At 38.0% G+C, this 24261-nt stretch overlaps 1 protein-coding gene across 13 annotated transcripts in view; it reads right to left on the bottom strand.

The window, feature by feature from the left end:
- Positions 1-584: 584 nt before the first annotated feature.
- The window catches only part of PCNX1 (pecanex 1), a 92842-nt gene continuing 69165 nt past the window's right edge, over positions 585-24261 (bottom strand). For 8 of the 13 annotated variants that reach the window (XM_065637032.1, XM_065637035.1, XM_065637034.1 and 5 more), the window contains 14 exons: positions 23754-23883; positions 22616-22674; positions 21679-21894; positions 21013-21266; positions 20058-20288; positions 18579-18679; positions 17121-17271; positions 15139-15369; positions 14493-14767; positions 12555-12796; positions 11072-11508; positions 10146-10211; positions 9519-9659; positions 585-5544 (listed from right to left, as the gene is read on the bottom strand). In XM_065637032.1, the coding sequence (XP_065493104.1) occupies positions 5404-5544; positions 9519-9659; positions 10146-10211; positions 11072-11508; positions 12555-12796; positions 14493-14767; positions 15139-15369; positions 17121-17271; positions 18579-18679; positions 20058-20288; positions 21013-21266; positions 21679-21894; positions 22616-22674; positions 23754-23883 (2675 nt within the window). In that variant the 3' untranslated portion in view covers positions 585-5403. The remainder of the gene's footprint in view (positions 5545-9518; positions 9660-10145; positions 10212-11071; positions 11509-12554; positions 12797-14492; positions 14768-15138; positions 15370-17120; positions 17272-18578; positions 18680-20057; positions 20289-21012; positions 21267-21678; positions 21895-22615; positions 22675-23753; positions 23884-24261) is intronic. The other 5 variants (XM_065637037.1, XM_065637038.1, XM_065637042.1 and 2 more) reach the window with 1 other exon arrangement.

Here is a 24261-nt window from a genome sequence, read left to right as displayed (position 1 = left end):
GTCATAATTCTCTGTACTAGCATGAAGAAATTTGAGATAGTGGACGGACAGCAGCTGAGTATTTTTAAATTAGTATCACTGTATCAACAAGTGCTTCAGTAAGCATAGTGTTCATCAGGACTTTACACAATGCTGCGCTTGGCTGTCAGATCAAGGACAGCAGAATGTTAGAAATCACTGATTAAACCACACTAGGTAAAACATTTCCCTGGGCAGTATGAAGAACAGAAAATTACCATGCATACAGACAGTACAATACTGTTACAGGCTTTGAAAAGGATCCAGAAATAAGGGATCTATGATAAATACAGGAACTGCTTCAAAGACAATAGAAAACCATTTTAACTGTAGAAGAGAAGGAACATGGCACTATTTATGTAAAAATGAAACAGGTATGATGCTGGCAGTAAAACAGGAGTAGCTGAGGTTCTCCTTTCTACTATTACAGCTACATAAAAGAGAAATAAGTTTAAAATAAGAGACTCCTTCATTAAAGGGTGTTTTGAGTCAACCTACAATAGCGCTTACAGGCAATTGTGAGAACGACATCTTAAGAATGCAATAGTGCAACAAATGACAACAAGTGAAAAAAAGGTATTTTTATTTCTCAGTGTTTCTCCACTGTCAATACTGTCCTTTTGCTGCAACATGTTGCAAAAAAACTCTGCCTTTTCCATTTTAAACAGCTACAATATTTACAGGCTGTTTCCAGTAACACACGCAGACACATACACACTCACAGACACACAGGTACATATATCCCTACCCCTGGCAAGGAATCCATTTGCTGGTAGAGGCAATATATATTTTCATTGCCCATTAACAACCAAAGCCATGCTTTCATTTCTGCTCTACTCCCCTCTCCCTCCGTCTCCTAACCAGCAGCTTATCATCAGGCTTTGGGGGTGTCTGTGTAAAAAGTTACATATCCAGCTATTCAATTGCCATCTTCCAGAGTTGTGGACTAGGTGTACTGGGATTATCTGTTGAAACTGTACATACCAGAAGTCATAAAAATTGCTCATATTCAGATGTTTGTGACTGAGTAATGTATGTATACTCCTGAAATCTTTTGGAGCAGCCATCTTAATCACCTTTTTGGAAATATACATACCATGCAGGGGTGAAACAAGCCACATGCTTTACTTTCCACCAAGGTGTTATGTACCCACTTTTTTACTAAGGCACCAGTAATTACCAGTATAATTTCTGAAAGAGTCCAGCATCACTGAATGTACTGCAATAGATTATCAAATAGCAAGCCAGACAAGAAAATAGATACCTATATAATAGGTATAAAATTCCTTAATAAAAACAAGTACATAAAACCTGTGGTGGTATAACCCCAAATCCAATATAAATTGAAGGATATTTGAGTAATATTGTTAATGGTAAGAAATGTAATCTATCCTGCTCCATTTTGGGAGAGTTCTGTAATGGAGAAAGATCTTTAAAGCAGCGTCCTTGTATCTACACTCCTAGGTCATACGGTGTCATGTGCATTTTCAGAGAAATGACCTGAAGTCAAATCCAGCTGTATGGTATCTCTGCTTGCCCGAGTCTAGATAAATCTTCGTGGCCACTTGCCAAACAGCCAAGGCCATGGACCTGTGCCATGCAAGTCTTCATCTTCCACCCCACCAGTCACCTAGGCTTCTCATAAGAAAGTTCCCAAAGGGGTTGTGAACATGGGGGTAAGGAACGCCTGGCAATGAACTACACCGCTGACCAGAAAACTGAGACCACCGCTCAAACATGCCAAATGTCCCAGGCAAAGTGGCTATAGGACCATTCGACCTATATGGAATTACCTTAAAAAAAATAATCACCATCATCCTCTTCTCCTTCGCTCTCCCCCCAACTCTGAAATAATTTCACAAATGCTGAATCACAAGAGAGATCTCCAGAATTCATCACAACTATCACACAGTGCAAGTGGCACTCGTCTAGGTGTCATCACTGGTGTCACATACATGTTTTATAGGGCTTTGTCTGTTTTAATCAGAACACTTAAAAAGATTTCATAGGGAGGTGAAATACGAAGAGGTTTTAAAAAATTATCAGTAGCCATTTAACCAACAAACATAATCTGATTAGTGGGGTTTTCAAGCACTTTTCTGTACTTGCAAATTTGTTTTAGGGAGCTGTAAATCCTTCCATATGTACACAGATACCACCTTTAAAGAAATCTGAGAGAAAATAGATTGGGATCTACCTGGAAGCTAAAACAATGGGACTTAACTGGAATGTTCTTATGGCAAGAGAATATTACACAATGCAAGTGGACATAGCTAAAGCACTCATCTATAATGTGTCTTCATGAAAGCTTAGAAAGATCTAAAAAAAAAAAAAAATCTGCTCTATGCTGAGCTCGACCTGGACTGACAGGACTAATTTGAAAATACCCATCTTTTCCATACAACAGGAGAAAAATATTATGCGTCAAGACAAAGGCCAAAGAAAAGATAACAAAACATGAAATTATCTCCATCTAGAAGAGAGGTTTCCATGGACAGATCTATCCTGTGGGGATTTAGAAGAAAACAAACAGTTTTGTCCAAGACACAAACTTTGCACGAACTGATGTACAATCATATACGAATCTTAAGAGTTCAGAATGCAGCAAAACTTTAAAAAAGTTAATTGTCCAAAGAGAAATTCAAACTAGGTGGCTTCTGTTGAGCAGATCTGGAATAGGTATGAGCACTCTGTGAATGGCTTCACAGCAAGTGTTTGCCGAATACCTGAAAGAAGGTATTAACCTCTTAACTGGCCACATTAAAATCCATCTCCTGAAGGCAACACACCAAAAGCTTTAAGATTAAAAAAATAAATAGAAAATACATCAGTTCTCTTTGCCCCTTAAAAAGAGCCTTTTTCCCCATTTGCTGTTTGCCAATCTAATTCCAGGCAGTTACATAATCTCTAGAATTTTTAAGTTAATGAGCCATTAATTCCTATCATATATATTACCAGCAATGGACATGGTCATTATCTTGCCCTGAAGAGAGTGAGAGAGATTGTTCAAAGCCAGGGTTAACATAGTAAAAGTTGCTTCAGTTAAGTTTTTTTTAAAAAAAACCCAAAAACCTATGTATTCTGTTTTTCAGTCATTTGTTTACCTCAAGGCTTCAGTACACGAAAAAGCCTTGTGCAACTAGTATCAAATGGAGGCCTATTTTCAAACAAATTCCTCTTTCTAAAATGAAGCAACACTCCTAGTGATACAGGAAAGTCTGTAATTACCTGAAGAACACAGAACAAAAACGTAACTAAAACACCTTCAATTCAAAACTTACACATCATCTTCGTTCCTGACAGCAACATTACCAGACTGCTGAAGAAGGTTCATCTACTATACTACATTTTCAGGTATGCAGGAGATGAACTCAACTACGCTATAATGTGCACATGACAAACTACGTGGAACTGCAAAATTATTTCAATGGTGGCAGATCCGGAACTGTGCATTTATACCAGGATTAGGTGGGGCTGCGCAGGTGCATAAACCAAACAGTAATGTGCAACCATAAGATGCACGGTACTTCAAGAACAAGTTTGCATAGTATACGATGTAAGCAAGGTCCCAGTATAATTTGCTGGGAACAGTATCGTGAATTGATTAGCTACCAGGCAAAGACTTACCCTTTCATGGCTAGATGGCATACAGTGATTTGAGCCAGAATACCAGTATCTCCTAGGTAGCTGTTTCTTCCTTTGTTTTTTCTCATCTCATATAGCTTCAGTCTTACATTAGGTACATAATGGACAAGGTTCCTCTGATGTCAGAGAAATAATTACAATAACCTCTGTGGTATATCAGAAGTCTCTTCTGGTTATGTTACCTACACAGAAGCAGAGGTGACTGGGAAGAAGATGGCTGCTCCCAAAAACTAGGACTGTGTGCAGTTTCCCCACAGAGTCCTACATAATTACAGGTCAGAAACAGGAAACAATCACAATAGGTACATTTTTTCTTATGGATTAAGAGAAGTGAGTCATAGGAACTGCAAGTCAAGAACAAACCAGTTTCCCTCTCACACTCCCGTGATAGTTCTGAGTTACTTGTTTCCCTGAATACACACTTGAAAAAAATACAATAGAACCTAGGATATGTAACACATGAATAATTCAACTTCACAGTTATAAATACTCAAATTACACTTACATAGAATATATAATCACAGAAAATAAAATTCAAGTCATAGAAAAGAATGAAGACTAAAGGGAAAGAAAAGGCAAGGTGGTAAAAGTGATACAAGTTTAGGGCTGTGCCTTCTATAAAAGCTCTTTAAAAGTAAAAGTCAAGTTTCTGTTGGGCTTTTTTGCTTGAGTTTTTTTGGGGGGGTTGTTTGTTGCTGTTTTTCTTTTTTAAATTGGATGGAATAAAAAAAAATCTTCAAGCATCTATGAAGTAATCATGGACCTGCACCTCTGCCTGCAAAACTCAAACCACTGTCTCTGCCAGAGAAGAGCCAATGAAATAACACAGCCAGCTTGGGGTGTAAAGAAGCAAAGTAGCCATGGCTAGCAGAGGGAGGACAGACAAAAGGTCATACATGGGCATCCACTTTAAAGCTAGATGTGTTGTACAGATTTGAGGTACCACTGCCACCACAATAGAGTCTGATGTAGTACAGGGATACTCAGGTGCTTTTCTACATATTTGTTATTTTACCATTTATTGTGAAGAGGATGCAGCAAATGCACTTGTACGAAATACAGAACATAGAACCAAACCCATGGCACAGCCCTTACCATCAACATGTATATGGAGAGGGAGGGGATTAATCCCAAAGGCAATTTAAATAATGGTATTTTATATACTTATATTTATATATATAAATAAATGTTCTCAGCAATCTCAGGGTTGTTTTTAGTGCATTGCTGTAAAAAAATTAGTGCAGTTCTCATTAATGTTTAGCTCAATAGGAATAAGAATCTATACATCTGTTCAGTCTCTTCTTGCCACACCTGAAACCTTTACACTGTTTCACCAAACTGAAGGTTTGTAGTCAATTTCTTTAAAATAAGGTGGATGAATTCCACACACTCTGTGACAAGATATGACAATTTTTGGCAAAACAATTAGAAAAATATGAGGTGCTCTGATCTTAGAACTGAAAAGTTTGTTGATTTAAAGCATTACGCAATGCATAAACAAAATTTATAAACAAAAAGATATGTCTCAACAAATCTATCCTTCATGCAAATGTTTCTTCAGCAGCTAACAACTTAAAAAAATTTCTTACACTTGTTTATTTGGGGAAAAGGACTTTGACAAATTTATGTTTCAAGTCCTTTCCTACAAATGGACCAAAGTTTCATGTCCTGGGAGCTGCTTCTTCTGGACCCTTCTCTCTTCTGAACCGTTGGAGAAGGGGAAGTTTCAGTCTCAGAGATTTACACTTCAGCCCCAAGTTCAAGGACTCCAGTTTCAACAACAGCAACATATTTATCTTCGATTTGAACCAGCAGGATGGTTTTATCTATATGTGACCGACTACTTGGATCTCTGCTGCAAGGCACCCAGCGGTGAATCACCTGGGGGAGGAAAAAAAAGGCAGAATAAAACATGAGTTCCATAGGGAAAGCTGTCATAACAAACTTGTGGCTGATAACTCAAGACTCTTACAGGGCAAAAGGAGCAATAACGTAAGTGCTATACTGACCTAGTTGCCCATTTTTTAGTGACAGCATACCCACAGATAAGCTACTTATTTAAGTCTTGCTGGAGATCTGCAGCTTACCTGAGAACAGCCAGCCTTTGATTTGAAATTCAGCAGGAACAAACAACTTGATCCAAGTCAGAACCAAACAGTTCATGGAAAGTGAGTAACAATTGAAAAAAACTTGTATAGATATAGGTTTGGGATATTTTTATGTTCTAGCTGTAACAGTCTTAATACACCTCAGTGTTTTGCAGCATATAATAGCATGGAAGTGTAGTTTATCAGGAGCTAGCTGTAAACTACTGTCTCCTCTAAGTCAAATGCCTTGCCCTAATTTTATTCCCTACTTACTGTGAATTCAAGGTTGACATTTTAAATTAAATTCTTCAAAGATAATTTAAAATGAAAAAAAAATTACAAAGAGGAAGGGTTTCAGAAACAGTGCCATAAACTACTGTCCCATATTCCCCTGGATTTACAGATTTCAGGTACTATGATTTGCTGCCTCCAAGGATCCCACCTGATATTGACCAGACGGTCCCTTTTCTATACAGGCCCTTATACGACCAACTCTCTGCTCAGCTGCCTCCATAAAAAAACCAACCCCTTAACTTCTGGGCACCCCAAAGGAACCACAAGTATGCTCCAGTAACATGGCCTAAAGTATTACCAGCTCCATAGAATTACCTCAAATTTGCCAGTTGTGGAAAAGAACGCTAAATTCGAGACAAGATAAGGTAAAAAGCAAATAAAATTAATTTTTACAAAATATAGGACAGTACAGTTTTCAAGAGTTCTAAACATACAGGTGGGAAAAAAGGACAGAAAACCACAAGTAATTTAAGTCTTGCAAGATCCCCTTAATCCCCACTTTACCCATCTGACAGCTGCCAATTTCACCAACACTGGATGAAGGAGACTCAGCTTTGTCCACTGCATGAGCTCTACACTGCCTCCATGGGGAGAGCATTTCAGCCAGGGAACCACAGCATCCTTAGGTCCCCTTTGTTTGATGCAACAGCATGATATTCAAGTGGTCTGTTCAAGTCTGATTTCATCAAAGTCTGTCCAAATAAACTTTTTATGCTGCTGTATGGAGTGAGGCCAGGAATTCACGTAAAACATTTCCCAATAAAGTCCAAGTACTACATCCTTGTTGTCCAGCTCAAAACTGGTACCTTTGAGATAGCTAAGGGCTGACTCCAAAGGCATCAATATTGTGGCTCCTTAAAAACTGGGTATATGCACAAGCCGTACATAGATTATAACTCACTGCAACCATCCCTCCACACAGTTTTATCATCTGTTCTATCACGATTCGCATTTGATACCCATAAATAACTAATAACATGCAAAATGATGTCACTATATAGTCAAGAGGTGATAAGAATCTCTTGGGGGGGGAAAAAGGGTTCTTCCGCATGCCAGTGTCAGGTATCATAGAAAGATAATGCAGAGTATACCTTAATCTCAAAGTCCTGGAAGAAGTACCTACAATACAAAGAGGATTGCTAAATTTCATTTCCTTGAAGAAACCCTATAATGTCTTTGTATATTATATATACTGTATGCTCAGCAAAATAAAAAGCAAAGTTAGGAAAAATGCTTTTCTCTATGTAGTAGAAAAGTTTTGAACAACTAAGACTATGTAGTGCTCAGAAATTCACCCTTAGATGTCACCTGTAATATCACCCTTAGATGAGTATTAACTAAGGGTCATATCATCAGCAACGAGTCTAACACAACCTACTCCTCACTCATCACAACAGTACATTTTGACACTTTATACGATTCAAGAAATCAGATACAGAACACACACACCCCCTAGTGCAACGACTCCCAAATTTGTCATAATTAAATTCCTGAATCCTTATCCTATATCCCCACGTACAAACCCCAGGAATAATGTAATCATCTCTTTTCACCTGTTTTCTCTTTCTTCTTGTCTTTTACCATTCTCTTCCAATCCTTCCTTTGCTTACTTCTGCTTTTGTCTAGTCCTTCTTTCCCCTTGATATGCAATAGGACAATCTATATGCCACTTAGAATGTGGCCATAATTATTGGTACATAGCTAGTCCTGGGACACGCATTTTTCTGAAGCTGAACTTCATACCATGAGCACTGACATGAGGCTTTGGCTGGTAAACTGCTCGATGAGCAGCATCTCAGCAAGTAAGAATCATTTCTGCCTGTTTGCAGAGAGGACCACAGCCACAGGGTCAGAAAGGGAAGACTGTCCTAAGAGCTAAGGGCTTTACTGATACTGGCATGTTTAACCACAGGCAGCTGAAGCAGGCGATGGAAACTATGTCATCAAGTTAAATCCTCTCCTTCTAATCACACAAGATAATCTGATGCTTTTCCCCTTTCTTCTTAGGTTAGAAGATGCTCTTCTAATAAAACCTGCCAGTATGTTGCACCAAAAATAGATTAGAAGAGTTCAGAACAGTAGCTTACTCTGACCTTCAAATCCTCTTGTTTTAATCTTTCTGTAACATCAATCGCTACACATGTCAGTGTGCTGCAATTTACAAAACACATTCACAAACTCCCTAAAAAAACCCATCCACTGATACCACGCAACAGGACATGTTTCAATATAACCCTTTACATTCATCATTTTTACAACATTCTTGATCTGTAATAGCTAACGATAAAATTTCAAAAGTATAACGTTTAAACCAAAAGTAACTATGAATGTTTACAACAGCATTCTACTCCTAGGTGTTACCTACAAGGTAACCCTGCTACCCTAAGAACAGACTGTCAACTATGATACAATTATTCATAGATGGAATTTTATTTCCAGGGCCCTTCTCTCACATACGCATAACAAACATCAAGGTAGATTTGGCATATACTGCGATATACGCATACTGCCGTTTCTTACCTGAAATTTGCACATACATCCACAGTGATGTGGACTTTCAGACAGTAAAATCCAGCTCCTGAATCCAATTTCTAAATAACTCCTCCAATTAAGGAAAGCGGTCTATCAAAGCAAATTCTTATAAACTGTCAGAACTGACAAATGAAAATACTGTTGTATTGATGAGCCAATGCAGACCATGTCAGTGACTCTTCCCTTGTACTATTTATCACTGAAAGAACACTCACTGGAGCATCTTTATAGACAGAAAGGTCTGAAAAAATATACGCCCTCAGTAAAAAGCAAAAAGCCGTAAATACAGAGCTGGATTTTTTCCTCCTAAAGAGAGCCTAAATTGGGAGATAAGTTTTCTAACTAATATAGTGATTTTTTTATAAAATGCAGAGATAACACACCTAGAGAAAAGGGAGATGTAGTTTCAAGTCAGAGGCTTTCGCAAGTTTGAGTTATAGCAGATTTCCTTCTTAAAGGAAAGTTAACATCTATCACATGCCCGTTATATGATAAAGAGACATTTAAATACAATCTTTCTTTGCTCTATTTTCATCAGAATAATTTAAAAACAAAAACTGTTAACCATTCAATTAAGTACTCACTGGTATATTGACCTGTATTTGCTCAAGGACTGGTAATTTAGGGAAAGGAAAATGAAGGTTGGATGTGAAGCGCATGAATGAGCGCAATGCCTTAGAGTTTATGACAAGAGCTGGAAGAAGGCAAGGAAGGAGAAGTGGTTGACAACATTTGAATCATTGTCCTGCATATCTTTTGGATACAGTTGCAGAAATATCCCTCTGCTTCAAATTAGGATTCTAAACCTGCTCTTCCAGCAACATTTACTTGGAGGACAGCTACTGATCCAACTTCACTACTACAAGTATCTAGGCAGACCACCACAGAACCAAGACGCTGCCATTTTAAAAATTAGCTCATCATCTTCTAAGCAAAACTTACATGGCCTTCCATGCCTTCCTGAGGACTCCAGTCTTTCCAGCTGTTTCTTCCAGCTTTTAGCCGTATCACCTCATCTGGCCACTGCAGCTCTTTCCTTTTCGACACGTTGATCCCTTCCAGTACTTGACTGGGATCCATTAACTATAAGCAGGAATTGAGTTTTGACTGTTAGTTCAGCCAAAATTTAAAAGAAACAGATAAAACTAACCTTTTGCATACTTCCAGAGAACTGACTTAAACCCCCAGAAATCAATTTCTGATGCATTTCAATGTTGGAAACTCAAGCTCCAGGCTACGAAAAAGCCTGAGCAAGCACAGACTTTGGAAATTAGGCTGTGGTTTCAGACCCAGCTGAAAATATCCCAGTTCACTGCTGTCAGAAGCAGCAGCTCTGGTTCCCTTTCCCACCCCTTCTTTCAGTTGTTGCACTTGTGGCAGGGTCTGAGGAGCTGGCACAGCATAAGCATTAGCAGCACATGGTCCAGTAGCAGGGAATAGTTAAGTGATGATGAGCTGTTAAAACTGGCTCATCACTTCTTACAGAATATCTTAAGAAACGTGGTTTTGGAGAATTTACTGTTAGGCTGAAGAACTATTTATCTACTAGCATGGTTAGTGGAGACCCACCCCATGTTTTGAAGTAAACTGGCCTTTCCACGGGGGCAGCAGGAGAAAACTCCTGAAAACTTCTTCCTATTTAAGGACAAAGAGAACCACATAATGTCCACTATCCAAGGGCACATGTAAACTTCGCCTGTATCTTCCTCACACAGAAGAATTAAGCAGTTTCATAAAATGGCCTTTGCCTGCAAACAAGCTACTAAGCACAGACCTGCAAAATTAATTTGTTAACTTTGCTCACTATGATGCAGTTTACTAAGGATTACTCTAAAATGAGGTGATACCAGCAATGAAATAATGTTTGTTACGATCTATCATATTAAATACACTTCTTGATGTTTCCCACTAATATACTGCCAAAGACATGTATGTGGGACTAATAATGGATAGAACAGCAAGAATACAAATTTCTGGATTTTCACAAAACGAGTAAGGCTGTCATGATTAACTTAGTCAATGGCATACTGTTCACTGCTCAGTAACCCCAAACTTGTGGCAATAACCAAAGAATAAATACATACGAAAATGAATAAATACATATGAAAGCGAGTATTTTTACACTTGTGGAAAATCTACTTGGTTTAAAAGAAAACAGCTAATTGCTTTCTGCCCTGCAAATGAAGCTGTTTAGCTTTACATTTTGTCACGAATAAAGGCAAACTAAGCATGAAGTGAAACTGAGTTCAGCCGATGTTCTCAAAGCTGCCATACAGTAAAACATAAGTAAACGAGGACGTCTAAGCACGCAGGAAGGCTGGTTGTCCAGAAAACCTTTTCCTCACATTAATTCTCCAAGTGTAACTGCACAATAGTTGTATAGCGAAACATTCCAGACTCTGTGTGTATTTAGAAGTAGTGATTTCAACAACATTGAAGGTAACACTAACAAAAACACGTGAAAGCACGTTAACTTGCTCTTCTGAGCTATTCACCTGGATTCTGTAAATAACGTCATCCTTTTTGGCTTGCATTTGACTTGCAGGGCTTGCATTACCACCTGACTGAGTTTCAGTTGCATTACTCCCTCCTTCTGTCCCTAGAAAGCCCACAAGGGCATGCTGTTTACAGGCTGGGATGCTTTGGCTGGAGCTGCTAGAAGAGGGCAGTCCATGCTGCACGCTGACCCCAGTCTGGCCAGTAGGTTCCATTTGGTTCACCATAGACAGACGGGACTGGATGGATGATGGGAGGTTACGCAGGGATATCTGACTGGTGGAAGAGCGCCGACAAGGCGCAAAGCCTGTTGTGGACGTGCGAAGAGATGAATGACGACTGCCGTAGCAATAAGATGAATGGCTAGCTACTGAGGCGCGGGCAGGGGAATGTCTGACAAGGCTTGACTGCACAGAGTGAGCGCTGTGACTGGTGCCTAAAAGATACAGAATTAGATTTAGATTTCTGACACACGAATATTTAAGTGCTTAGATACAAAATTTATGGGTCTAATCAACAACATCTGAAATGGCTGTATTGCACAAGATCTGTTGCATTTCATATAGCAGAGCATTTGAATACATTCCATACATCTTAACTTGGAATTTCATATTCTGTTCAATTCACAATCCCTGCAAGACAAGTAGCTTGAAAAATGCTTCAGCTTTGCTCTTCCTGCATTAACAATTTATTTCTTAATATTAACACTTAACTTTCCCATACTTAAAAAGCATTAAGGCAGGTACAGGTGTTTCAAAATACTAGATATTCTTTCTTAATATGCTTGACTGGATGTTCAAAGATTGAGTCAAAATTTGCTAGAGCAAAAGCTGTTTTTAAACAAATTCAGAAAAAATTAATACACAGTGAAAAACAGGAATAGTGGTTTATGAGCATTGATATCATTGCTTGTCCTATACTAAGTACTTGTAGATACCTCTCCACAGCTGACAGATTAGTTACATCATGTAAAAACCCAAATTCATTCAACTACATATACTTTTACATTCTTTGTGAGTAAAGGCAGTGTTTGGAAAGCTTTTTCTCAGCTTTACTGTTTATCACCTTCCTAACTACAGCTCAGTACAGACTCTTGGATATGGTTCAGCTAAAATACTACAGAAACAGAGAATCTGTTCCACTGTATAAATAAGAAATACCAATACATTCACCAAAAAATTACAAGTTCACCATTTGCAGACAATATGCAGAAGTTAAAAGATCCAATCTGCAGTGATATATTATAAAAAGTTATTTAATCTACTAGCACAGCTACTACATCTTTATTGCTCAAATCTATTTGGGAACCTTGCATTGCATAAACCAGCACTCTAGTTTGAGATGAATCCAGCAGCTGTTAACACTACACAGTCACTTTTGTTTGCTTTTTCTTTTAACTTAGGCCTGATCCAAAGAGCTGAAAGGCCAGTTCTGGCTATAGGATTGTATTTGTATAAAACCGTTGCTCTGATTTAACTTTACCTAAAGTGGAGGGATGAGTTGGTGGATGAGCTGCAGGAAGAGCTGTGGGATGAGCTGCGACAGGAGGGTGCTGGACTGCCCCAGGTCCCTGCCCTGTAGGCGCATTCCCCCCTCCTTGCGACACGCTGCTCTGCGACTCATTGATCGTTGCATTGTTACTTGTGCAAGAAGCTCCACCTCCAGCATCTGAATCTTCAATATTTCCACCACTATTGCAGCCAGCTCCACAACCTTTCCTTAGTCTGAAAACAAAATGCAATTGACACATTGTCAGGCCTCCTAATCATTCGGATTCTGTGAAATGCGTTACAATGACAAGCAAAAGGCTTTACTCAGCACAAGCGACAGCGTTCCCTAAAATCAGATAAAACTTTATTTTCTCAGAATATGCTTTGAAATTATAAATGTTGCTTTCCACGAGATTGCAGTATTCTTCATGACAACTATTCAAGTAACAGTTATTTATGAGAAGCCAAATGCTCACACAAAATAGCTTTTGAATAACCAAGCCACCTCTGAAGTACAATAAAGTGATAAACTTCTAAATATAACATGCTGGCAGAACATCCTTGTTATTTTGTAACAGTTTAGTAAAATTTATGCTCTTTAATACACCAGTCATGTGTACTCTTATACTGTAAAATCTTTGTCTATTCAGATGAGCAGGAAAATAATGTTTGCTGGGTTTTTAAATTATTTTAATGTATTTGGTTTCTTGTTACCTTCAGTAATGTACTTGTAGTTTGAAGCACATATTGCAATTATTTGAACCATGAATTCTCGTGTGAATTTTGAACATTCAGAGAGTAGATTAGCCAACATTTTCCAGTGTACATACAGGCTTTTCACCACATCGTTTGCATTAACAAACTTCAGATGGACACAAAATACACAGCACATTTCTCCTCCCTTCAACTCCTACTTTTTATTATTCTTCTCTTTCTGTCTCACTCAAATACACTAAGCACTCCTTTCCAGTTTTATTTGCCCCTGGGATCCAGAATCCTGAAGCACACACAGCTTGGATCCAAATACTGTTCTGTGTCATCACTTTCACCTGTTATTCTGTCCACATGTTGAACAAGCAGATGGCGAGAGAGGACAAACACCACATACTGTAGTAAGTGGGACATATTCTGGGTTGAAGCAGCACGTTCAGTTTTGATGTGCTGCAGACACCTAAGTATAAATACGACCATCAGAATCAGCTACAGGCCTGTTCCAACTAGGGCACCAGCTCCTGGAACTGGTAAGAACTGGGACACACATTTCTGAATGCCACACACAGCTGCTGCTGTTGCTTTTGGAGCCACAGTCATAAGGGGCCAGGAGCGCAGTGGAAGTTCTCATGGCCTACAAACCACAGCAAGAACTGGATTACTGAGGGGTCACGTGGAAGGAAGATTATATTATTATCACTCCAGTTAATTGTTCTGCTTCCGACATATGAGGTATTTATAAGCACTCGTGAAATTCTGAACAACAGCTGAAGCTTGTGTTACTGTGTATGAGCATACCCTAACAACATTAATATCACCACTTGTATGCTAAATATTTGCCAGACAGGAATCCTACTAAACAGTCCTGATTCTGTAAAGATGGTGTTAGAGACTCTAAAAGTGATGGTACTGAAAAAGAAAAAAACCACTGAGGACATGAAATTAGAACTGAAGTTGTAGTTCTTTCATCTAGACTGTCCTGTTTTTTCTGAGTTCTCATTTACATAGTTTGTGGCACGCTACTTACATGCCTTGAAGATTAATGCTGTACCAAAGCAGCTGCCATATGCTACCAATGTGCCTGAAATAAAAGTCAAGGCTTATTTATTTTTATGTGACTGAATATTATAAATGATGTTGTGTTGGTCATGTATGAGACTAGTTAATGGAATATGAGAGCATGAACACATACTAATGAGAACTCATTTCCTCAGCTCACCTGTGCCATGTGGACACTATGAAGTTTCTGATGTTTCCTAAGCTGATAGCTCCCCCGAGGATCTCCTTAAGCTGTTCGTGACTATCTGAATAGGAAGTAGTCAAAGGCGAGACGTAGATTGGGTATCCAATGGGCTGGTCACAAGAGGAGTTGATCATGTTCCTCAGAGCTTGTTTTGCGTTTTGGATACTTCCTCTTTCTGGATTACGATTACGCAGGAAGACAAGCTCCTGCTGTTGTCCTGCCCACAGGCCACGCACACACTCCTTATTGACCTGCAAAAGCCAAGTCGAAAGGCTATGTCAGAAAGTGAAACAACGAGAGTGTCTGGTTACTGCTTTGCTATACGCAGGCCTTCCCAAATGCATGCACTCAGAACTGCCAGCGTTCATATCCACTTCTTTAAAAGGCTGAACCTACGGACACAGGCTGCAACAGTGAGAATAAAACCAATCTTATTTTTCTTCTCATTCTAAGTCAGGAACTGATTTTCTGATTAGTACTTCTACTATATGAGAAGCAGCAGGCTTACCAATGACAGGTCAGTAACAAAAAAGGAATTATTTGAATTGAAGTAGCAGTTTGGTATAGTTATTAAAATATACAGCAACATACTGTCACGCTGTGGAACACGCCCAAGTCTCACCTTAATGACCCTGAAACTGAGATAGCGCTTATTCAGCATAATTATTTTATATTCATTGGTGCCATCATCCATCACGTGACGCAGAGCAAGGAGGGAGGGAGAATTGGAAAGAACTGCACTCCGCCAAGCAGGGTCCCCTTCATGTGCTATAACTAGATTCTCTTCATGGGTTGTTATGGCTTCATAAAGGACAGAAGGATCATCATATTCATCTGGAGAAGTGAAGTGATCCTGTTTTCAAGGACAGGTTTAGTGAGATATGATTAACATTTCAGATGTAACTACATTAAAAAAATATCGAGCATTTCACAACTCAAAGTGTTGAAAGGCTCAGTGCATTATACAAAGTTAAACACACACAAAAAAATCAGATACCTACTAAAGAACGTTGTTAAAGATAAGCTCTTTTCCAACAGATTAGTTCTGTTTGCTTGTGTTTGCTTCCTCTTTTAACTTAAAACCAAAATGGTTGGAAGGACTTGCCTACTATTGATTCAAGTAACTTTCCAGTTGAATTTTACACTAGATTTATATGTATTTTATTGTCTGCAGAAGCATTTTAGTTTTAGCTTCTTTCTTTATTCACAAGTCTCCAATTGTCGAACACACTTAAATAAAGCACTGGTTACTCCCTGACACTGTATTATGTGAAAATAGCACTAGGAAGAAAACCAACAAGGTTTGTCTGTATTTTCTATTAAAGTTCATGTTAATACTTGACGACAGACTACTTCAGCATCACACACTTTCACACAACTTACACTATTGTCAGTCAAACAAACACAAAATTTCCAAGTTCAATTCAGTATTAGGTCACATTACTTTCTGGTTAAAAAAGGATAGTGGTTAACAGCTAAATTTCCAACACTGGCTGAAGCCTCGATATGCTATCGTATTGCAAGTGAATAAAATCACCCTTTAGAGATTAAAACAATAATGGTTAGTAAAAAACCCTTCCTTTTATTGCTAGAGAGATTTGTATTTTTCTCACTTTTTATTCTCTGACTTAATTCAAGCCTATTCTGCATGGTAACCCAAACACACTGAGAACACTTGAGAATTGTTCAAGTGGTACTTCTGCTGGTTTCAACAATGATTTTGTAATTATTCTACTTTGCTACATATACTTGTAACATTTATATGAATTCTGCTGAATTCAGGGAGTTTGTGTTACATGAAGGAGTTGATTCAATCACTGCTAGCTTTGGGGACTTCTAGACTTTGCAAAGATGGCAAAAAAACCCCACCTTTATTATTTTAAAAATGCAACTAAGATCTGCCTACTTGATTTTCAAGTAATTTGTTCTTCTAGAGTGCCACCACTTTCTCCCCCTTCACAGAGTGCTTATCACTCAGTATGTGCCTTCTTGTACTTCGTGAGCTCAGTTAATAGACATGCTGGACAGAATTTGAGATTATAGTGAAGTGAGGTTGAACATGAGCAAAGACCAAACCCAATTTCAGCTCACTGAAAAGCAACTGTCTCATTCTCACCTGAATCCTTATCAATAGGATCAATGAGTAATGCCAAATGTCTGTTATTACAATACTTCACAGAAAAGAAAAAAACAAGTCCCATTGAAGGAGAGGGCTGTGCAGCTTTGAATGGCATGATAACCTTTTAAGCCAATGTATGTGGGGAGGGGAAGAGGAAGGGAAAATATCAGAGGCTGTTCATAAGGGAATTGTCTCTAGATGGATATGAAACAGGGCATGACATGTTCTCTGATCTATGTTTGATGTAATTTTCAAGTTCTGAGCAGAAGCTGCATTCCCTTTTCCTCTATATCACCTTCCAGATAAACTATAATAACACATGGGGCAAGACATTAGATATTCCCTCATTTTCAGCTGTCCATCTCTATCACATGCCCTTCTGTTCTCCTCTTCTTCCTGCCCCCCCCTTCCAGCTGCTTATTTTTAAAAGAACAAATACACAGAAATAAAAAGAACTGGACACATCTTCCTGTGTAATCTCTCACCTGATGTAGCTTAAGTGACATCCGTATTCCAGGAACCACTACTTTCCTCAGCAATTCCATGTCAGCAAAGATCCATTCATCTCTAATTGAAGATATACGGAAGTCACCCTTAAACAGGGCATGCAGGCCATACAAGAAGGATTCCAGATTACTGTTGAGGGGAAAAAAATGAAAACAGCCCAAATATTAATAGAAATACAAACATATCCACAAATACCATCACTAGCGAGGGCAGAAAATACTGAGTTGTACAGAAAGGACCACAATTGTTCTCTGTACAGAGAATTTAAAGACAGGGAGAAGAGAACATGAGTAAGGACGTGTGTGGTAAGCAAACCTTGGACACAATGTCTACGTGGACTGAACAGGTCATGAATAAACCATACATGCAACAGACTATTTACATGGACTAAAGTAAATAGGAACACTGTGGGGAATGCCTGACTTTAATAACAAAATTTTTAAAGAGAAAACTTTTCTGGGAATATAATACCACAATGGAACTGTTAAGGAGCATATGTAGCTTCAGTTGTGCACGCTTTAGTACAGAACAAAAATCTTGACAACCTCGCATCATTTCCTTTTAATAAGCTAACTTAAGAGTGAAAATCAAATATGCTCTGATTACTCTTGTGGCTGCATATCTGCAAGACCTTCAGGGGGCAATTGGCTGGTAGTAAGAAGAATTAGTCAACTGTTTCCCTGAAAGTGAAGTAGAACAGGTTTTACAGTTGGCACTCAGGTGATCAATAGCTTCCACACCCAATTATGCTTTTTTTTATTTCCCTTTTAAACCATCACCTTGTGATTTCCTGAAACATACAACTATATTTTACATTGGCTTTCAGAAGTAAGTTGAGGCTGTCAGTCTGCACAAAAGATGTTGCCATACAATGACAGAGTTGAGCTGAAGGAGATTTGTACAAAACACAACTGCTTGCCACAGAGCCAGCTGAACTGTGAAACTTCTCATAAACGTCTGATCTAACTTCCATCAAGACATGCACGTTCTTCATTTTAAGAAGCCATCCTCTTCTTCCCCCTGTTTCCATATAGGGGACATACTTGGAGCAGCAGGAAATGGAGCTTACTTTTAGAATGCAATCAGTTCTTGTGTGGGGTTTTTTTGGTTTTGGTTTTGTTCCCACCCCCCTTTTATTTTTGTTTTGTTTTTTTTTTTTTCATCAGTTGTAACTGATCCTTACCTACACCAGAATTCTCACCTTGCATTAGTTTGCTAAAACAAAATGCTCAAGTTCAAATTCACCCTTTTTTGTTCTTTGGTTACGTTTCACTGTCTGTTATAACAAACACAGCTTATATGGCAGATCTGTTCAGTTTAAGGAAAGATGGCATCAAACATCTGGGGTTTTTTTATGAAGAGGTATTCATCTAATACCTAATCTAGGAACCCTGAGGGATTTTGAGGACAGGAAGCTTACAACAATATTTTATTACCTAGACATATGGTGTGAAGCTGTTCCCAATGCTCTCCGCCCCAGAACACACAGTCCGTAACACAGTGACACCAGGGGTGAGTCTTTACTTGAATCCAGTGGCTTGTAATAACAAAAGAAAAAAAGAATTGTGAGGTGAACAGAGTAAAGAAATCGCCACAGAAACACTTTTCTGCCAGGTGTAAAAAGACCCAAACACATACAAAGGTACACAAACTCAAGTGTACGTATGTAGCAACCACACTAGTTACTCTTGCTCAGACTTAGAATAGGAATTTTTTTTTTAAAGATTTACAAATATGTAGACTACTTGTAAAGGTAGACACATACTATATTTGAAATAAGACAAATTGTAAGCTGAACAGATGCATGGAACATTCCTCATGAATAGCGTAACTTGTATGCAAACTGTTGGTTAGCAAAATTATGGTGTTAAGAGTAGAATATTTTTTGTGAATAAAGTAGATTCTCACTTACTGGTTAGGAGTATATAATTCTGTGTTAACCAAAAACTTCCTTGGACTACAGCTTCATTTGGAGGGAACTCACCCTCAGCTCAAAGCCAGTAGTAGCTGTAGAGAGTATATAATGCCCTCGATAATAGTATCATTAATTTAAGTAATTAAACCTGATTTTCAATACCTACACAAAATATTTCACAAGATTATGACTTGGAGGGAAACAATTTTCTTCAGCTGCTGTTTGTCATTTGATTGCAGAACACTTTAAAATCTTACATCTGTTAAAATGGGCTTTTAATTAATCTTTTACTTCCAAATCAAAACTGAACTCTGAAGTCTCAGATCCTTTATTAAACACAAGTTCCAATTATATTCCTGTCCCTTTAATCTCAATCAATTTCTGCTTATACTCAAAGGAAACACTGTTTTGACTAGACCACATACAGTAAGAAGCCAAGGCATTCCTCTACAAACATACTAATGCTTCTATTTAAAAGGTGGAATAATTTGCATAGAGGAATAGTGTTGAATATGGGATGATCATTTTCACAAGCAAACAATTCCAGTGATCCAAAGGAATGGTATAGTATGTCCACTAAGAAACAAGTAGTCAGTCTTATAAGGTGGTAACAGGTACCTGGGTTGGGGTGGGGGGTGGTTTTAGGAGTTCTGTTTAAATTAGAGTTGATTTGCAAGCACTGACATCTAAACACAAATCATCAATTCTATAAACATACCCTTTTGTATGTAGATAAATGCCTAAGATTCAACTGATTCATTTGAGCTGGTAAATGACAATTCATTAACGAACAGGTTAAATCATACACTACTTTGCAGTACTTATTTCAATTCACATCTCAAGAGTGGAAGTTCAAAACCACTGAACTATAAATTAATATTTCAATTATAAATGTTCATTAAAAAAATCAATATTAAGCCTGCTGTAAGTCAAACGAACAGGGGAAAAAGTTAGACCATCCTAGAATAGCGAATGGCTTTGCTCACACATTCATACTTACCTTTTCTCTTCGAGAGCAGCAGTATTCTATCCAGTTCAAATATATCATACAGAAACTCTCTCTCGAGATCCCTGCTAAACGATGGTCATAATCCTCATCAATATTGGGGTTAAATGTTGGGTCTACATCAACATAATTGCGGTCTGTGCAAAACCGCAGTCCTTCCTGCATCGTCTCATTAGCTAACCATTCCTCTAGCTTGGGGGATGTTGTGACATAATAGATGATTCCCTGAAACAGTAGTAGTTAAAAAGATGAGTCAGTATTGCAACAACAAAAAAAAGTCAATCTCCATTGTTTCAACTCATTTGCATTATTTTCCTGGTAATGAACAAAACTGATACACAGTAGCAATTATTTAGCTCACAGATGCAACAAATTTGCACAAAAAACATAATACAGGTTTCTATAGAGGCATATTTTACAAAGACTGTCAAGACTTCTGAAGCATGTGCTGAAGGAATAAGGAAAGGAAAAAAAGGATGAGACAGGACTCATGGCAATTTTGCAGGAAAAAAAAAAGAGGAATTTTTAGCTGAAGGGATCTTTCTTACAGCTGAAGGGATCTTTCTTACAGCTGGGCACGGTTTTGGACAGCCTTTTAAGACAGAAGCAGTTTGGCTTTCTCCAAGAGAAACACACTATTTAACTTTAAATTTACAACATAGTTATTACATTTGGGTAACAGCTTTTAAGTATCTACTCCAGCTTCAGCTAGATTGTGTTCTCTCTCTGTTCCAGACTACAGGGTCATTGTCCTGCTCATGGACCAGACTATCAAGTAATCATCAGTACAGCAAACTCTGTCCACATTTGATGAAGGTGTTCAAACATCAATAATGTGCATCACATTCTATGGTACTCATGAAATACATTAGAATTTCAAGACATGAAGCAGTTCCCAGATGTAATCCAGCCAACCTCCCCCCAACGGTTGTACTGATGTAAAACACACCTTCACATAGTAAGTGGTGAGAATTTTCCGGAGATCAAAGACTTGAAGCATGGAAGCTGCACTGTTGTCAGTGATGCTATAACCCTCCAGAACATACTTGGTTACAAGCACTTCCCAAGCTAGCCAACGCTGCCCAAAGGCAGCATTAAAGGAAAGCATGTGAGGAAGGTGACCTGGTTCACAGCAACAAAAACCTTCATCTTCCTCTACACCTTCAGTGATGGCCTCTACTTCTCGTTGCTGGCAATAAGTTCCTTAGGAGAAAATTTAGAAAAGAAGAAAGAGTTGAACACTTCATGATTGCTTTAATGTTGACTTGTGTTTCAAAGTGTTTAGAATCCAGTCCATCTCCAACTATGCTTCTGTAAAACCAACTGAACTATCTGCCAATGAACACGAAAGATTCAGATAGCTTAATTTATCACTCTAGAATCACATTTTAGTTAGGTGTCTCTAAGACAGCAAATATGGTAGCCATGATGCACTAAAATGGAAAGAGAGACTCCACTAGAGCAAGCTAGTTTTCCTCACAAGCGACAGAGGCACAAAGAGGCCCTTGCAGCCCATTTTCAAATCAATTAGTTTACAGGATGGAACTGAAAATAAATTAACAAAGCAAAAGTCCACTTTTTAGTACAGACAGTTAAGGTTGTGTAACATACTTACCTCTGAATTCAAGGCCCCTCAGCTGGAAGGTGACCAAGCCATTTCCTATCTCTATAAGGTGTACTAGTGCATTGAGGTAGTCAGAGGCTAGGATGAAGCAGTCCCCAGTACTGTAGTTTCCCCACCGACCCAACAACAAGTCTCCACATAGGCTGTGCTGAAGGGAACGGGTTAAATGTTCATAGAAGATTGAATTCAGGTTGTTATCATCTGAACCTGCAGAAAGATTGGGTTTGGGTTATTATCTGAATCTGCAGAAAAAGCATCAAGCTTGAATGTCAATTATCACTTCACATTGAATTTATACTTTTCTTAACAGCAACATTGTTTGAAGGTCATTCTCCCCCCCTCCCTCTTTTTTTTAAGGGACAACTACTCCAAATGAATACTAAGTGACATTTAGTATTTTTGACTAATTTTTTTTCCCTTCCTAGTCACTCCTCCATTTTCCAAATTATTCCTTCAGTTCCACTCATGCATCTCCCATCAACCTATTCCACATAACAAAGTCCAAAAGCAAATGAACACAGAAGTTCCTCAGTAATGACAGCTATACTGGTCTCACCGCTGTGACATTGAGATACCCTCAAATAACATTTGGCTTTTTAAAAATACTTAAGAAGAATAAAAAGCAAGACAACTTTATGCATACTGCGATTATAAATTAAGTAAAGCAGACACACAAAAAGAGGGAAACAAAAAAATTACAGGAAAGTCTAAGGAATAAAGGAAAATAAAGATGACAGAGGACAAAACAGTGGACAGAGCAGGAAGGTTGGGCATGGTTGGAGAAGATGGTAAGAAGAGGGCAAACTGACCATGAATCCATTAAAAATCCTATAAAGCCATTTACATTTGAAAAAACCACCATTATCCAAAAAAATACATCTCCACCTAAAAAAACCCAAACCCACCAAAATCAGACTAGGAAAGCTACCTGGATTTCGATCAAGCTGTGAAGCCAGTCTTGTATTTGAATGATCCACACGCTTTGTGCTGAAAATAAAGTATACTTAATACAAAATGCATTGCCGTAAGAAAATCTAAGGGAAGAAACTACTAAAAGAATGAAAATTGTTAAAAAATATTCCCACTGACAGAGTTTCTAAAAGTTACTTTAAAATCATTTTATATTCAAATATGCTGCTCTTCTTATATGTAAAAGTATTTTCGGCCTATAATAGCATTATGATGCAATATCTAATATGGTTTTTCCACAGTAGGCAGGCATAGAATAATCTTTTGCTTTAGATATAAGTGTATATATTTTTTTAGATAAATATCATAAAGCTTTAGATGTGACAAACTCAAAAATCATTAAATTGGCACAGCTAATGTTACAGTAGACTTTACTGAAAGGGCAATTTTCAGAAAGTTATTATTTCATTGGCTGAAGTTAAAACCTTCAATCTTTAACATAACATTTGGAACACTGTATTTAAACTGTTGTAGTGTTAGAAGGGGAAAAAAAGGCAATAAAGCAGTGAAATGAAAAATTCTCCATGAATACCAGAACTACCCACTCATCTTGCCCTATGCTGTTTATCTAATATTTCACTGGTCTGATTCTCCATCCACAACAGTGAACTTCAGTGAAATAAAATGCAAGAAGGTATCATCTGACATGAAGAATCTTTTACTACTGATCCCACCTTGATAAAAAATATTTAAAGATTTTTATGCTGAGGTTAGTCAGTTTTAGCTGTGAAATGAGCAATAATGAACACAGGCCAACTACAGTTATGAACTACCTCTGCCAAAACCTTTTTGTACATAAATTCACTTCCTGATTAAAATTGCCCTTTACAATACCATAATTTTTATGTTTAAAAAAAAATACCAGGGGAGCACACCTCAAAGTAGAAATTCCTTAAGAAGCTAAAGCAAATGTTGCTAATAAAATAAACAGCTGCTATAGCATTTCAGAAACAAGTTCATTGAAAACTTTCACTGCTATAGACTAGTTTTCCCTGGGAAAAAAATAGCACCAACAAAACCAACCAAACCAACACATTTAGCCATAGTTACATTATTATTAAAAAAAAGACAAACTTTAAAGGTCTTATTTCGCCTACTTGTAGTCTCTTTCCCAGAATTTGACAGGCCTGGCATATGAAGTGATGAATATTGCACTTCCTAGAAAAGGGTTCAGTGGAGTAGAGAAGAAAGCTGACACAGCTGCTTGGACAAACAACATTGCAGAATCTGTAGGACAACAGAATTAAGGAAAGCAAAGCAACAACTACGTTTTTTCAGGCTTCTCTGATGGTACCTGAAATATACAGCAACATCAATTAGGAGCAAAACAAGGTCTCTAAGAATTTTTATGCAGCAAAGTATCTTTACAGCATCTCCAGCAGTAAGGGGATTATGTCTGTTTTTTTTAAACAGAAATAGGTGAAAATTTGGCAATAGACATAGTGATCATTCTCTTTCTCAAAATTCTACAGAAATATTATTAATAACTCACTCCATTCAAACCAGTCTACAGAAGCTTAAAATGCAAAACTCAAGAACTAAACCCAGAGTTAGTTGACTCTTGAAAAGGGGAATGACTGTCAGAGGAAGAGCTGTGACATTTTC

This window comes from Caloenas nicobarica, chromosome 5 (genome assembly GCF_036013445.1).
Source record: "Caloenas nicobarica isolate bCalNic1 chromosome 5, bCalNic1.hap1, whole genome shotgun sequence".
NCBI classification, from domain to species: Eukaryota; Metazoa; Chordata; class Aves; order Columbiformes; family Columbidae; genus Caloenas; species Caloenas nicobarica.
Note: the sequence above shows the minus strand (reverse complement) of the source record. Positions and strands in the feature narration are given on the sequence as shown.